The sequence below is a fragment of the Tamandua tetradactyla genome, chromosome 5 (genome assembly GCF_023851605.1).
Source record: "Tamandua tetradactyla isolate mTamTet1 chromosome 5, mTamTet1.pri, whole genome shotgun sequence".
NCBI lineage: Eukaryota > Metazoa > Chordata > Mammalia > Pilosa > Myrmecophagidae > Tamandua > Tamandua tetradactyla.
The window spans coordinates 33,235,021-33,249,142 of NC_135331.1; the positions used below are offsets into that span (position 1 = coordinate 33,235,021).

At 40.5% G+C, this 14,122-nt stretch overlaps 2 protein-coding genes across 4 annotated transcripts in view; one reads left to right on the forward strand and one right to left on the reverse strand.

Moving 5' to 3' along the window:
* Nucleotides 1-6,832: 6,832 nt before the first annotated feature.
* Nucleotides 6,833-8,981, reverse strand: UQCR10 (ubiquinol-cytochrome c reductase, complex III subunit X). Its single transcript, XM_077160617.1, has 2 exons — nucleotides 8,755-8,981; nucleotides 6,833-7,099 (listed from the first exon to the last, which is right to left on the reverse strand). The coding sequence occupies exons 1-2, from the start codon at nucleotides 8,902-8,904 to the stop codon at nucleotides 7,055-7,057; spliced, it is 195 nt and encodes a 64-aa protein (XP_077016732.1). The 5' UTR covers nucleotides 8,905-8,981; the 3' UTR covers nucleotides 6,833-7,054.
* The window catches only part of ZMAT5 (zinc finger matrin-type 5), a 29,596-nt gene continuing 24,240 nt past the window's right edge, over nucleotides 8,767-14,122 (forward strand). The window contains exon 1 of one of the 3 annotated variants that reach the window (XM_077160616.1): nucleotides 8,767-9,051. The gene's annotated coding sequence lies outside the window, so the exon portion shown is untranslated. Of the gene's footprint in view, nucleotides 9,052-9,210; nucleotides 9,337-9,383; nucleotides 9,519-14,122 lie in introns of those variants that run through there. The other 2 variants (XM_077160614.1, XM_077160613.1) reach the window with 2 other exon arrangements.

Consider the following 14,122-nt stretch of genomic DNA (forward strand, 5'->3'; position numbering starts at 1 on the left):
ACACTAATTAAACTGTCAAAAGTTGAAGAGAAAGAGAAAGTCATGAAAGCAGCACAAGAAAAAGATCTACTACATACAAGGAAAACACATAAGACTGAGTTCAGACTACTCAACAGGCACCATGGAGGCAAGAAAGCAGTAGTATGATATATTTAATATCCTGAACAAGAAAGGCTTCCAGCCAAGAATTCTTTATCCAGCCAAGTTGTCTATCCTTCAAAGTTGAGGGAGAGATTAAAATCTTCAAAGACAAAGAAACACTGAGAGAACTAGCCTTAAAAGAAATACAAAAGGGAGTCCTGTCAGTAAAGAAAAAAAATGACAGGAGAGGTAAGTCTGGAGCAGGGCACAAAATTGAAGGGTGCCAGTAAGGGTAACTTAAATGATAGAGAGAGAGAGGGAAAAGAATATATAGGTCTGACAAATGAAAATTAAAGGATAAGATGGTAGACCCAGGAACTGCTTTTACAGTAGTAACGTTGAATGTTAATGGACTAAACTCATGAATCAAAAAGTACAGATTGGCAGAAGGGATGGATTAAAAATATTATCCCTCTATATGCTGTTTACAAGAGATTCTTAGACTCAAGGGCCAAATAGATTGAAAGTGAAAGGATGAAAAAGATGTTCCATGCAAGTTGCAACCAAAAGAAAGCAGGAGGAGCTATACCAATATCAGACAAAATAGACTTTAAATGTAAAGATGACAAAAGAAATAAAGAACACTGCATATTTAATAAATAGGACAATTCACCAAGAGGAATTAACAATCATAAATGTTTATGCTCCCAATCAAGAAACTCAAAAGAACATGAGGCAAACACTGGCAAAACTGAAGGGACTTATATGTTTCAACAATGATAGTGGTAGACTTCAAACCATTCTCCACTACAGACTGAACCAAAGTGGATCAACAAAGAAATAGAGAATCTAAACAATGTGATAAACAAATTAGACATAATAGACACATATAGATCATTATATCCCAAAACACTAGGACATTCATTCTTCTCTAGTACACATGGAACGTTCTCCAGGATAGGTCATATGCTGGGACACAAAATGAGTCTTAATAAATTTAGTAAGATTGAACTTATCTAAAGTACGTTTTATGACTACAATGGAATGAAACTGGAAATTAAAATCACCAAAGAATCAGAGCTTTCACAAATACATAGAGATTAAACCACACACTCAAAAAATCAGTGGGTCAAAGAAATTTCTAGAGAAATCGGTAAATATCTGAAAATGAATGATAATGAGAATACAACATATCAGAACTTATCAGATGCAGCAAAGGCAGTGCGGAGAGGGAAATTTATTGCCCTAAAGGCCTACATTACAAAACAAGAATGAGCAAAAATTGGAGACTTAACTGCTCATTTGTAGAAATTAGAAACAGCAAACTAACAAAGCAAATAAATGAAGAGAAATAATAAAGATTAAAGTAGAAATAAATGAACTGGGGAACAAAAACACTATCAAAAGAATCAACAAAACCAAAAGTTGTTTCTTTGAGAAAATCAATAAAATTGATGGACTGCCAACTAGACTGACAAAGAAAGAGAGAGAATGGATGCAAATAAACAAAATCAGAAATGAGATGAGGGTCGTTACTATGGATCCTGAAGAAATTTTTAAAAATCGTAAGAGAATACCATGAACAACTATATGTAACTGTGCTGGTTTGAAACTGTGGTGTACTCCAGAAAAGCCATGTTCTTTAATCCTGATTCAATATTGTTGTGTGGGATCTTGATGATTAAGCCTTTTCCATGGAGATGTGACCCACCCAATTGTGGGTGGGACCTTTTGATTAGGTGGTTTCCATGGAGATGTGTCTCCACCCATTCAAGGTAGGATGCTTAATGGAGTCCTTTAAGAAGGAACCATTTTGGAAAAATCTGCAGAGCTGACACAGGAAGAGACATTTAGAGATCCAAAAGAAAACTCCCCCAGGAAAGCTGTTCGAAACCAGAAGCCAAATTTCCAGCAGATACCAATCACGTGCCTTCCTAGATTGGCCTTTCTTGAGTCAAGGTATCTTTCTCTCGATGCCTCAGTTTGGATATGTTTTATGGCCTTAGAACAGTAAACTTGTAACTTAATAAATTCCCTTTTGCAAAGCTGTTCCATTTCTGGTATACTGCATTTCTGGCAGCGTTAACAAACTAAAACACCAACAAGTTAGACAGCTTAAACGAAACGGAAAATTCCTAGGAACACACAAACTACCTATACTGACTGGAGAAGAAATAGAAGACCTCAACTAACCAATTACAAGTAAAGAGATTCAATCAATCATCAAAAAACCTACAAAGAAAAGCCCAGGACTAGAAGGCTATACAGGGGAATTTTATCAAACATTATAAAAAGAACTAACACCAATCCTGCTCAAACTCTTCCAAAAGATTGAGGAAAAAAGAGCGCTACCTAACTCATTTTATGAAGCTAGCATTAATACCAAAACCGGACAAAGATGCTACAAGAAAGGAAAACTACAGACCAATCTTCCTAATGAATATAGATGCAAAAATTCTCAACAAAGTAGTAGCAAACTGAATCCAATGATACATTAAAGAATTATACATCATGAACAAGTGGGGTTTATACTAGGAATGCAAGCAAATCAATCAACATAACACAGCACAATAACAACTGAAAGGAAAAAAAGACATGATTCCTATCGATGATACTGAAAAAGCATTTTACAAAAGTCAGCATTCTTTCCTGATAAAAACAACTCAAAAGTTTGGAGTTGAAGGAAACGTCTTCAGTATGATAAAAGGCATATATGAAAAACCCATTGCCAGCATCATACTTAATGGTCAGAGATTGAAAGCATTCCCCTTAAGATCGGGAATGAGACAGGGATGCTCACTGTCGCCACTATTAGTCAACATTGTACTAGAAGTTTTAGCTGGAGCAATTAGACAGGAGAAAGAAATAAAAGGCATCCAAACAGGAAAGGAAGAAGTAAAACTTTCATTATTTGCAGATGACATGATCCTATATTTAGAAAAACCTGAGAAATCTACAACAAAGTTACTTTAATAAACAAATTCAGCAAAGTGGCAGGATACAAGACTAATGTACAAAAATTGGTATTTTTTTAGGCACACAAGTAATGACCTGTCTGAAGAGACAATTAAGAGAAAAGTTCCATTCAAAATAGCAACCAAAAGAATCAGGTCTCTAGGAATAAGCCTATTTTAGTTTGTTAAAGCTGATGGAATGCAATATACCAGAAATAGAACAGCTTTTAAAAAGGGAATTTATTTAAATTGCAAGTTTATAGTTCTAAGTCCATAGAAATGTCCAAATTAAGTCACTCAAGAAAGGCTGATGCTGTCTGGGACACCTCTGTCAGCTGGGAAGGCACATGGCTGGTGTCTGTTGGGGTCTTTGGCTTCCGAACACCTCTGTCAGCTGGGAAGGCATATGGCGATGTCTGCAAGCTTTCTCTCCTGGCTTCTCATTTTGTAAGGATTCCCTGGTGGTGTTTTCCTTTTGCATCTCCAAAGGTCTCTATTTGAGCTTTCTCTAAAATGGTTCCCTCCTAAAAGACTCTAGTAAGTGACCCACCTTGAATGGGTAGAGACACATCTTCATGGAAACCACTTAATCAAAAGATCCCACCCAATTGGGTGGGTCACATCTCCATGGAAACAACTTAATCAAAAAGATTCCACCCAGCAATACTGAATGAGGATCAAAGAACATGGCTTTTCTGGGGTACACAACAGTTTCAAACCAGCACAAAGCCTAACCAGGGATGTCAAGGACTTGTACACAGAAAACTACAAAACATTGCTAAAAGAAATAAAAAATGCTCCAAATGGAAAGACATTCCATGCTCATGGATAGGAAGGTTGAATATCATTAAGATGTTAATTCCACCTAAAATGATATACATATTCAATGGAATACCAATCAAAATCCCTACTTTGAAGACCTGGAGAAGCTAGTTATCAGATTTATTTGGGAGGGGAAGAGACCCCAAATAGCTAAAAGTATACTTAAAAAAAACCAACCAAAGTGTAAAGTTCCTGACTTTACAGCTAACTATAAAGCCACAGTGGTCAAAAAAGCATGTAGTAGCACAAAGATAGAAATATCAACCAATGGAATAAAATTGAGAGTATGGAAATAGACCACCAAATCTATGGACAATTGATCTACAATAAGACCCCCAAATCCACTGAACTAGGACAGATGGGCATGGGAGAATTGGATTTCAATAGCCAAAAGAATGAAGGCGGACCCCTATCTTACACCCTACATAAAAATTAATTCAAAATGGATTAAAGACTCAAATACCCAAGCCAGTACCATAAAACTTCTAGAAGACAATGCAGGAAAACATCTTCAATATCTAGTAATAGGAGGTACCTTCTTAAACTACACCTAAAGCTCAAGCAGCAAAAGAAAAAATAGGTAAATGGGAAGTCTTTCAGATCAAGAGCTTCTGTGCCTTTCTTTTCTTTGTATGTATATTTCACAATTTAAAAAGTTAAATCATTCAAGTAAATGGTACCAGTTGACACACTCCTGCCAGCAGTACGAGTGCTATTTGTTCATGTCATTGACAAGGCTCAATACTATCATTTTGTGGCTCTGCCAATTTGAGAGGTAAAACAGGGTTTGTTATTATTTTACTGTTCAGCTCTTACTGAAAGGAAAAACAACACCCACAGTCCAGAAATGCTGATGACAAATTATGGGGCATCTTAACTGTAAACTAGCTTATGGATACATTTGTTGGTTGGGCTGTCTGATGTGTCCCATTGAAGGCAGTTGATCAAATAAGCATGTTCTGACTCTGTCACTCTGAGTTATCAACAGGTACCATACAATAACATAGAATAACTCTGCAAGAACTCAATTCAGAAAATGCTTCCTACTTCATTTTTTTCCCCAGTAAATTGTCCACAAATCATTGAGAAAAGTATACTATATGTGGCAATCTTCATTCTTCAAAGTTATCCTCTACATGATGGTGAAAACATTCTTGAAAAAGTCTTAGAATAGCCCCGACTTTGGTTCAAGTCTTGATTTTGCTCTCCAGAGACGTACCACCTTTGGCAGGTCATAATTTTCTCTAGGCCTCAACTTCATGAAGATATGCCTTAGGTAAGACAAACTGGATGATTTCTAGTCTCTCTCAGCTCTACATGGGTCTCCTGACCTGGATCACACCCCATGAGTTGCTAGTGGATGATTCCACTCTGGCTGGACCATGATGAGGACCAGGCTCTGCATGAAGAGGCAGCTGGCAGGTGAGTTACTTACCTTTCCAGGCCAGTTTCCTCAACTGCAGGATAAAACTCCTTTACACCTGTGCAGTACTTCCTCAATGCTCTCCTGCCATTCCTAGCCAGGTCAGTTTCCAGGGTCCTGTATTTACAGCCATCATCTCTAACTGGGATCTCCGCTAGTCACTCTTCTTCCATTCCTTCCCCCTCCCAAATTAATTGCCCCCACAGCTGCCAAAGTGATTTTTTTTTAATTTTTTACATTGGTAGGCACTGGGAATTGAACCCGGGTCCTCTGGCATCGCAGGCAAGCGTTCCTGCCTGCTGAGCCACCGTGGCCTGCCTGATTTTTTTTTTTTTTAACAACACAAGATAGAATTTGCATGAAAAATTTTCAGTGGTTTCCATTAGAATTTCGGTAAAATCCAAATTATTCACTGTGGCTCAAAAGATTATGATCTGGCTCATTTACTGACTATCCTCAAACTCCTCGGCCACCTAGGCCTTTTAGTTTCACACACATGACAAGTGCTTTTCCCAACTTGGGGCCTTCAAACCTTCTACTTCCCTGCTTTGCTTCTACCTTTAACACAGCTGGTTAACCTTTATCAACCTCAAACCTCAGTTTAAATGCCACCTACTCCAGGGTCTTCCTTGACTACCTTGCCATGGTTATTCTCTCTCCTTGTGGCTTCCCCAGAGCCCTTGGTCCAGTCTTTAAGTATCTAGGATGGCATGTATAGCCTTTCCCCGTAAGTTTAAACCTCATGTGCTCTATTTACCACTGTGCACCCAGTACCTGGCACAGTACTCCACACACAGCACCTACTCCAACACTTGCTGAATGACTTGGTCATGTTCCTCAAACCCCTCTTCTTTATGTCCTACTGCTCCACAGCCTGTCAGCAGAATCTTCTAGTTCTCCAGGTCCTTCTGCTTCCCTCCATTTCTCTCTGCCAGCAGTTACCTCCATGTGCTGCTTTTAAGCATTGAACTTCATTTAATGCTCATAAAAACCCCATGCAGGAGGTACTTCTATTATTCCCACTTTACAGATAATGACACTGAAGCTCAGCAATGCTGAGTACTTCACCCTTAGTCCACACAGCTAGGACTGGTGGAGTGAGGATTCAAGCACCCTGATAAGCTGAATTCTTCAGACAGCAGCACTCTGGTTTAAATTGAACATCAGAAGTTGGGTTGTGGCCCAGTGTTATGGCAGCTCACCCAAAGACACTCAGCATGTTAAAGGCAGAGCAGAGGCTAGAACGTGGACTGGGGGTGGCCCAATATACCCAAAACAGGGTTTTTTACTCGCAATTAGGCCACAGCACTTTCCCATGGAGAATCCCACTCCATGTGATTTAAGAATGGAATTATTTGCTCAGATGCCAAAGTTGAAGGTAACATCTCCAACTCTCACTCATGTTTGGAAAACCAGAATTCTTTGGAAGTTAACAGGGAACCCCAAATAGTGGATGCAACCTTTCAGATGTTTGCAGAAGCCTTTGAAGAGATCTCACCTGATGGATGAAGCTCAGGTAGAGCTAACAAAGCACTCGATGCAGAAGCAGATGTCAAGAACAATTTACATTTATTTGCTGATAACTCTGACTAAACATACTTCCAACACAGCAGAATTTAAAGAGTCTTTTCAGGTGAAGCCACTTCTTGCCAACAGCTAAAGGTGGTCCGTGAAGAGTAACTCGAACATCATCCTCAAGCTGAGGCCCCGGCTCTGGGCAAACAGCTGGTGGGTGGACCCGGTCCTTCTAGTATGGATGGGGGCCTCCAAGGAACTACTCTTGGTTCTCATACTTGTGCTTGATGTGCTTCCACAACTTCTGCATTTTAAAGAGAAAAGCCACAAATCTCAAGCTCCGCTGCTCACATTTCATAACTATTCCTACTGCCCTGGTCTCTAAAACAAGCTTGAGAGAAACATAAGCTATATCCTGATTGAATATGTACAATCGTGGTAGGTAAAATGGAAGCAACACTAAGCCTGACAATTCCTAACATTTATAAAATGCTCTGGCACTCTTTATTATCATGGTAAATGGGAAGGGATGATTTTACTTTTAGAGTAAACAGCTTCAGAGAGATTAAGGGAACTGCCCTAAAGCACACAAGTACCAAGGAAGAGAGCCTGGAACATGTCTCAAGAGGTCCTAAGTGCATAGTCCCCAAATATTTCACACTGAGGTTTTTATTTCCTCAGACCAAAGATCCCTGGGACAGAAACAGGCTGAAATTCCTTTCTAAAAGCACAGGGAAATGGATGGGTTGAGATGACAGCCTGCTCAGATGTCTTTCCAGATCACTGGGCACGGCTGATGGAACTGCCTGCAGGAGATGAAGACAGTAGCAGTAATTTCATATGGTCAGGAAAACTGCACTGGTCAAGGGGGCAGGTATGGCATTAGTGGACTGAGCTGCCTGGGCTGGGAGTTAGACAGCTTCAAATTAAAAATGAACAAGTGATGGAACAGGGCTATATGGACAAGGTGTTTCCCAATATGAGCCGCAATTCCTATACCTGAAGAGTTGGATAACCAACTATGAAGGTCTGCTATGAGGTTTAATGCTATAAAGTGTACATAGAACCTAGCACGGTGCCTGGTAACACGAGTCCAAAAGTGTGGCAATTTGCTATTTTGTGCTTCCACTTTCTCCTGAGGAATGTAACCAATGTTATTTTTGAGTGGTTACACCTACTAAGAACTGCCGGACTTCACCCATAGCTCATATAACTCGACAATAATTACCTAAGGTACTTACTGTATCATTATCCCTATTTCATAGATAAGAAATTGAAGCTGAGAGGTTAAGTAACATGTCCAAGGTCATGCAGGTATTAAGCAACAAAGTCCAGTGTTCTCACCCAGGGATTTCTGATTTCACAAGCCCCACTCTTTTTAAAAATTTAATCTTTATTTTTCAAACTTTCTATTGCAGTAACATATTCAATTCAATATTTCCCCTTTTAACCACTTTCAAATGTACAATCCAGTGGCATTAACTACATTCCCATATCGTTATCATCATCTCAAACATTCTAATACCAGGCGTGGGAGGCCTTGGGAATCTGAAAGCGCCCTCTGAAAACCACAGCAACTATGACAACGGAGATGCCCTTTCCAAGAGAGGTCGCCTGCTCAAACTGCCCCTGAAACCCTCGAAGGAGGCAGTGGATACAGATTCCCGACCTAGCTTACCACTCACTTCTGATGCTGTGGCCCTATTAAGTTCTTTGCTCTCGCTGGGCTTTAATTTTTGCTTCTACAAATAGATTTGTGGGTATGTGGGGTGGGGGAACACCCATATTTACAACCCCTGCAAGATGGGATCTACGGGCCTCGTTTAAGATTTTAAGATTCATGCCCCGCAGGTCCCGTGACAACCCCTTCTTCGTAAAGGTAGACCGGGTCCCGCCCAACCCCCACTCCCGCTGACTCCCTCAGGCCGGCCCAAGGTCAGGGACGGCCCAGGACCTCACCCCCTGGTTGATGTGCTCGAAGATCGCGTCCGCGCCTTGATCGAAGGCTCGCTCGAAAAACAGAGCGCCCACGGCGATAGTGAGGGCGAAGGTGGAGGTCCTGCGGAACAACAGAGAGTACAACTTGGCAGTCAACGTCGGGGGTGCCATTTTTCCTCACAGCTTAACTTGGGGCCACCGCGCTCTCACTGCCGCGACCTCGCGCTACAAAGGCCCTCGATCCGCAACGCTTTATGGGACTTGTAGTTCAGTGTTGATCGTTTCCCGCCCCCACCCCGTCGCCCCCCCAAGAAAAAGGTAACTGCTGGCCTTCGCGGGAGAAAGCCCTATAATATCTAAATCAGGCCAGTTGAAATGTAGTTTGATAAGATTAATTAATGAATTTCTTTCTGAGCGACTACTTTGAACTACAATTCCCAGAAGCCCTCGCGCTTTCAACTCCTTTCCCCCCCCATCCCGCCCTCCACCGCGCGTCTCGGCTTTGATTCCAAAGGATTCTGGGAAGGGAGGAGGGATAATCAGGAAGGACTACGTATCCCAGCAAACAGTACGAGACGCGAGCCCGAAAGAGGAGGAGCTCAGGTACGTTTGCCGAGTCGAGGGGCGAATCTCTTTCTCCCCGCGGCAGAACTTGGACTCTTCCTACCCGGTCCGCGTGCTCCGCGGCGGGACGGATTAATTCACGGGGTGGGCGGTTATTAGAGGGCCTGGGCGTCCCGGGCCCCGGGCTCGTCATCTCTTCTCTGTCATCCCCGAGGCCAGAGGTGAAGTCTATGGCGAAAGTCGGGTCTGGGGGCTGAAACCCTCCAGTCCTGCCTCAGGGCAAGCGGTCGTGCTTCCTATAACTCTCGGCTTCGCAGCTGAGAATCTTGGTCTGGAGGGGTCACTCCTTCTTGGGAATAGAAAGAGCGTGGACTTTGGAGTACCAGGGCCATTCACCAAATGCTTTCTGAGCGCCTCTTCTGGGCCAGGCGGTGGGGACCCAGCGGCAAACAAGTCCCTGTTCTCGTGGAGCGCACGTTCTAGGGTGTGGGCGGATGAGGAGGTGCGAAAACTACAAACAAGTAGTGTCTGGAAGAACAGCTGACAGATTGATGGATGTGTAGGGGGTGATGGTGCTACCTTAGGTAGGGTGGCGGAGGAAGGCCTTTGTGAAGGTGACGTTTGAACTGAGACCTGAATGAATAGGAAACAGGGAAAAGCTAACGCAAAGGTCTTGAGGCAACTGCAGTCCTGGGGTGTTTGAGAAAGGAGCACAGTGGACTCTGGAGAGGTAGCCTTGAGCCCATAATAGGAGTCTCATTTTCTTCTAATTGCATTGGGGAGGCATGGAAGAATTTTAAGCAGGGATGCGACATGATCCAATTAACGTTTTAACATTATCAGTCTGGCTGCTTTCCAAAGAATGGATTTCAGAGGGGAAGGTATTCTGGAGGCTCAGCTGAGGGAGGATAATAATTTGAGATTAGGGTAGTGGCCAGATTTGGGTTGTATTTTGGGAGGTTGTGCAGAGGGTCCCATGATACCTAAGAGTTGATTTCAGTGACTGGATGGAGGGAGATGCCATTAACCAGGAAGGTATGATTATAAGTTCTGTTTAGCCACGTTTAACTTTGAGCTGCCTTTTAGATATAAGTGGAGATGTCAAGAGGCAAATGGGGTATGGAGGCTAAAGTTCAAAAGGGATATCTGACCGAGTGATAAAAGAATCGGGATAGGATGGCATTCAAAACCCCAGGACTGGATTCAGGCCTAGATCTGACTCTGACTCTGAATGACCTTGATCAGGCACCAACTTTCTGGAGCATATTTTCTGCACCTGTAAAAGGAAATAGTAGTGTTGGTTAAGGAATTGGAAGGAAAACTATAAAATGCTTTATGTCCACAATGAGTTATCCTAAGTGTGGTTATTTACTATTTGCAAGTATCCTGGAAACTCCTTGGGGCCCGGAGTTGTGTGGCTCCAGGGAAAAAATACTTATGTCTTTTTAGCACAGATCTGGCTGATGGGAAGTTCAGAGGAGGAAGAAATAATTTTAGGTGGAAGAAATAATTTTAGGTGGGATAGGGAAGAGCATAGAGAGTTAAGGTGTGGTTTGTGTTATTTGGTTTTAGTTTTTGTATTTTAAATTCTCATTGGAGTAACAAAAAAAACTAGTTTTTTTTAAGTCTTAGATTTCAACTTGGAAATCATTATTCCATACATAAGTCTAGGAAAACGAGAAAAATGACCTTAATTTTTCCTTTAATTTTTTTTAACATTTTTTAATGTGAAATATAACATATATACAAAAAAGCAATACATTTCAAAGTACATTTTAACAAGTAGTCATAGAACAATTTGATATGGGTAACAGTTCCACAATTTCAGGTTTTTCCACTGGAGACTAAAAAAGAAATATCGATATAATGTTTGAGTAGTCATACTACTCATTTGTTAAATCCTAACTTCTTTGTTATAAGTCCTTCTTCCACTTTGATCCTTCTCCCAATCTTTACAGATATTTGGACTATGCCCATTGTAACATTTTTCATGCTGGAAAGGGGTGTTGGCAATATGGGATTGGGGGTAGAACTGGTTGATATTCTTGGAGAGACTGCACCTCTGGGTTTCAGGACTTATCTGGTCTATGAAACATCCAAAGGTTTTAGGTTTCTGAAAAGTAAATTTAGTGCATGAAGCTTTTGTAGGCTCTCAGATAGAGCCCCGGGTGTTCTTTAGGTTTAACAGGAATGTTGTTGGTTGGAGTTTGGCGATTCATAGCAATTAGCAATATCTGAAGCTTGCATGAGAATAGACTCCAGAATAGCCTCTGGACTCTATTTGAACTCTTTTAGCCACTGATAACTTATTTTGTTACATTTCTTTTCCCCCTTTAAGTCAAGAAGTCATTCTCAATCTATGGGAGTCATGTCCCATGTTGCCAGGGAGACTAACACACCTGGATGTCATGTCCCATGTAGTGGGGAGGGCTTAGAGAGAGAGAGAAAGACCACGTGAGAGCAACAAAAGAGGTTTTCTGAAAGTAACTCTTAGGCATAATTATAGGTAGGATTAGTTTCTGCTATGAAAATTTTTCATAAAAGCAAGCCTCAAGATCAAGGGCTTGGCCTATTTACTTGAGAGTCCCTAGTGTTTGAGAGAGTATCAGAAGTTTCCCAGTTTAGTAATTCCATATTTTTCTTCCAGTCCCTTAGTGAACTTTGCCAATACTTTTTAATCATCTCCCCAGCATACTCTGGGATATATCTGGATATTACATTAATCTGTACAGAATTACAAGTCCTTGTTCCATTCTGGGCTACATGTGTTTAGTTGTTTAAATGAACTATCCAGACAGGTTGAATTAGATTGTGTGCTACAATAAATTTAGGTTTTGGACAAAATAAAGCTCTCTTCTTTTGATCTCATTGAGTAGATGATGTTCCTTTGATTAATGTTTGAACTCAAGTTGAGTAAACTAAATTTCTTCACTCAGCCCTATTTACAGCTTAATTAAATTCCCTTAAACATTTTAACTGCATTTATAAATTTAATATATTTGATTTTCTTTTTAAGCACTTCAGGGTTGCATAACCTAACAAGCACAGTTTCCTCAGAATACTTAAACAATTCTAGAAAATCTAATAAGTTAAATTTATAAACATACTGAATTTCAAGTTCTTGTAAACATTCTAATACTTTTTTTTTTACAGACTGAGTAAAATTCTCTTATGTCAGTGGTTCTCTGAATTAATTAAAAATCATTAGGCTTCACCTCTGAGATGAAATCAAAATATGCTCAACAGCTTCAGCAGCTGTTATGGCAAGCACCCCAGATGATTTTATTTATTTATTTATTTATTTGCATGGGCAGGTACTGGGAATCATACCCAGGTTTCTGGCATGGCAGGCAAGAACTCTGCCTGCTGAGCCACCGTGGCATGCCCCAGATGATTTTAATATGCAGCTGTGTTTCCAACCACTGTTGACCTTTAAAAAGTCACAAGTCTAATATTAACTACTAACAAATATTTTCTCAATTACCCATTTCTTTTTTTAATTGGGATAAAATATATATAGCATAAAATTTGCCTTTTTAACCATTTTAAGTGTGCAGTTTAGTGGCATTAATTACATTCAGAAGGTTGTGCAACCATACCGCTATTTCCAAAACCCTTTCATCACCCCAAACTCTGTACCGATTAAGCAATAGCTCCCAGTCCCCCTCCCCTCAGCCCCTGGTAACCTCTAACCTACTTTCTCTCTCTGTGAATTTGCATATTCTAAATACCACATAAAGGTGGAGTCAAAAATGTTTATCGTTTTGTGTCTGGCTTTTTACACTTAGCATAGTGTTACACAGTTATCCATATTGTAGCATTTATCAGAACTTCATTCCTTTTACAGCTACATAATAATCCATTGTACGTATATACCAAATTTTGTTTATCCATTCGTCTGTTGGTGGACACTTGGGTTGTTTCCACCTTTTGGCAATCATGAATAATGCTGCTATGAACATAGGCATTCATATTTTCAATTCCTTCAAGTCTATACCTAAGAGTTGAGTCATACAATTCTACTTTTAACTTTTGAGGAGCCTCCAAGTCGCAGCACTGTTTTGCAATCCCAGAAGCCATGTACAAAGTTTTAATTTCTCCACATCCTTGCCAACACTTGCTGTTTTCCATCTATTCTAGCCATTCTAGTGGGTATGAAGTGGTAACTCATTGTGGTTGTGATTTGCATCTCTACTCGCTAATAATATTGTGCATCTTTTCATGCATTTGTATATTGCCCATTTTTAAATTGGGTTGTTTGGTTTCTTGTGGTATGTGTTCTTAATATATTTATATATTCTAGATATTAATCTCTTATCAAATTTGCAAATATTTTCTCCTATACTCCTATAGTATATCATTCTCTTGATAGTGTCCTTTGATGTAGAAAATTTTAAAATTTTGATGAAGGCTGATTTACCCATTTTTTTTCTTTTATTGCCTGTGCTTTCAGCAATATTTTCTTTTCTTAAGAAACCATTGCCATATCCAAGGTAATGAAGATTTTCTCTTATATTTTCTCGTAATTATTAAGTCTTTGGTTGATTTTGAGTTAATTTGGGGGATTGTTATAGGAGGATTGATCTTATGCTTCCCAGTTTGGGGTGAACTGAAGAGGTTGTATGCAGCTGTGAGGAGAGGAGGCCCTGTCTTGGATGGCAGTGATAGTGGTGACAGCAAGGTTCAGATGGCATTTGGAGCCTAGACTTGGATAGGGAAAGTGGGATGCAAAGGTGATTCTGAGCCTGGGTATCTGGTTCAGAAGCCTCCTTCAGACTATTTTTATTTTGCCTGTTTAGAAACTCTGGTCCCCTGGGTCCTGTAA

Excerpts from the sequence above, each read along its gene's own strand:
- UQCR10 (XM_077160617.1), bottom strand. The coding sequence starts at position 8,904 with ATGGCACCCCCGACGTTGACTGCCAAGTTGTACTCTCTGTTGTTCCGC. Across the intron at positions 7,100-8,754 it reads TCGAGCACATCAACCAGGGG|AAGTTGTGGAAGCACATCAA; the intron begins GTGAGGTCCTGG and ends TTTAAAATGCAG.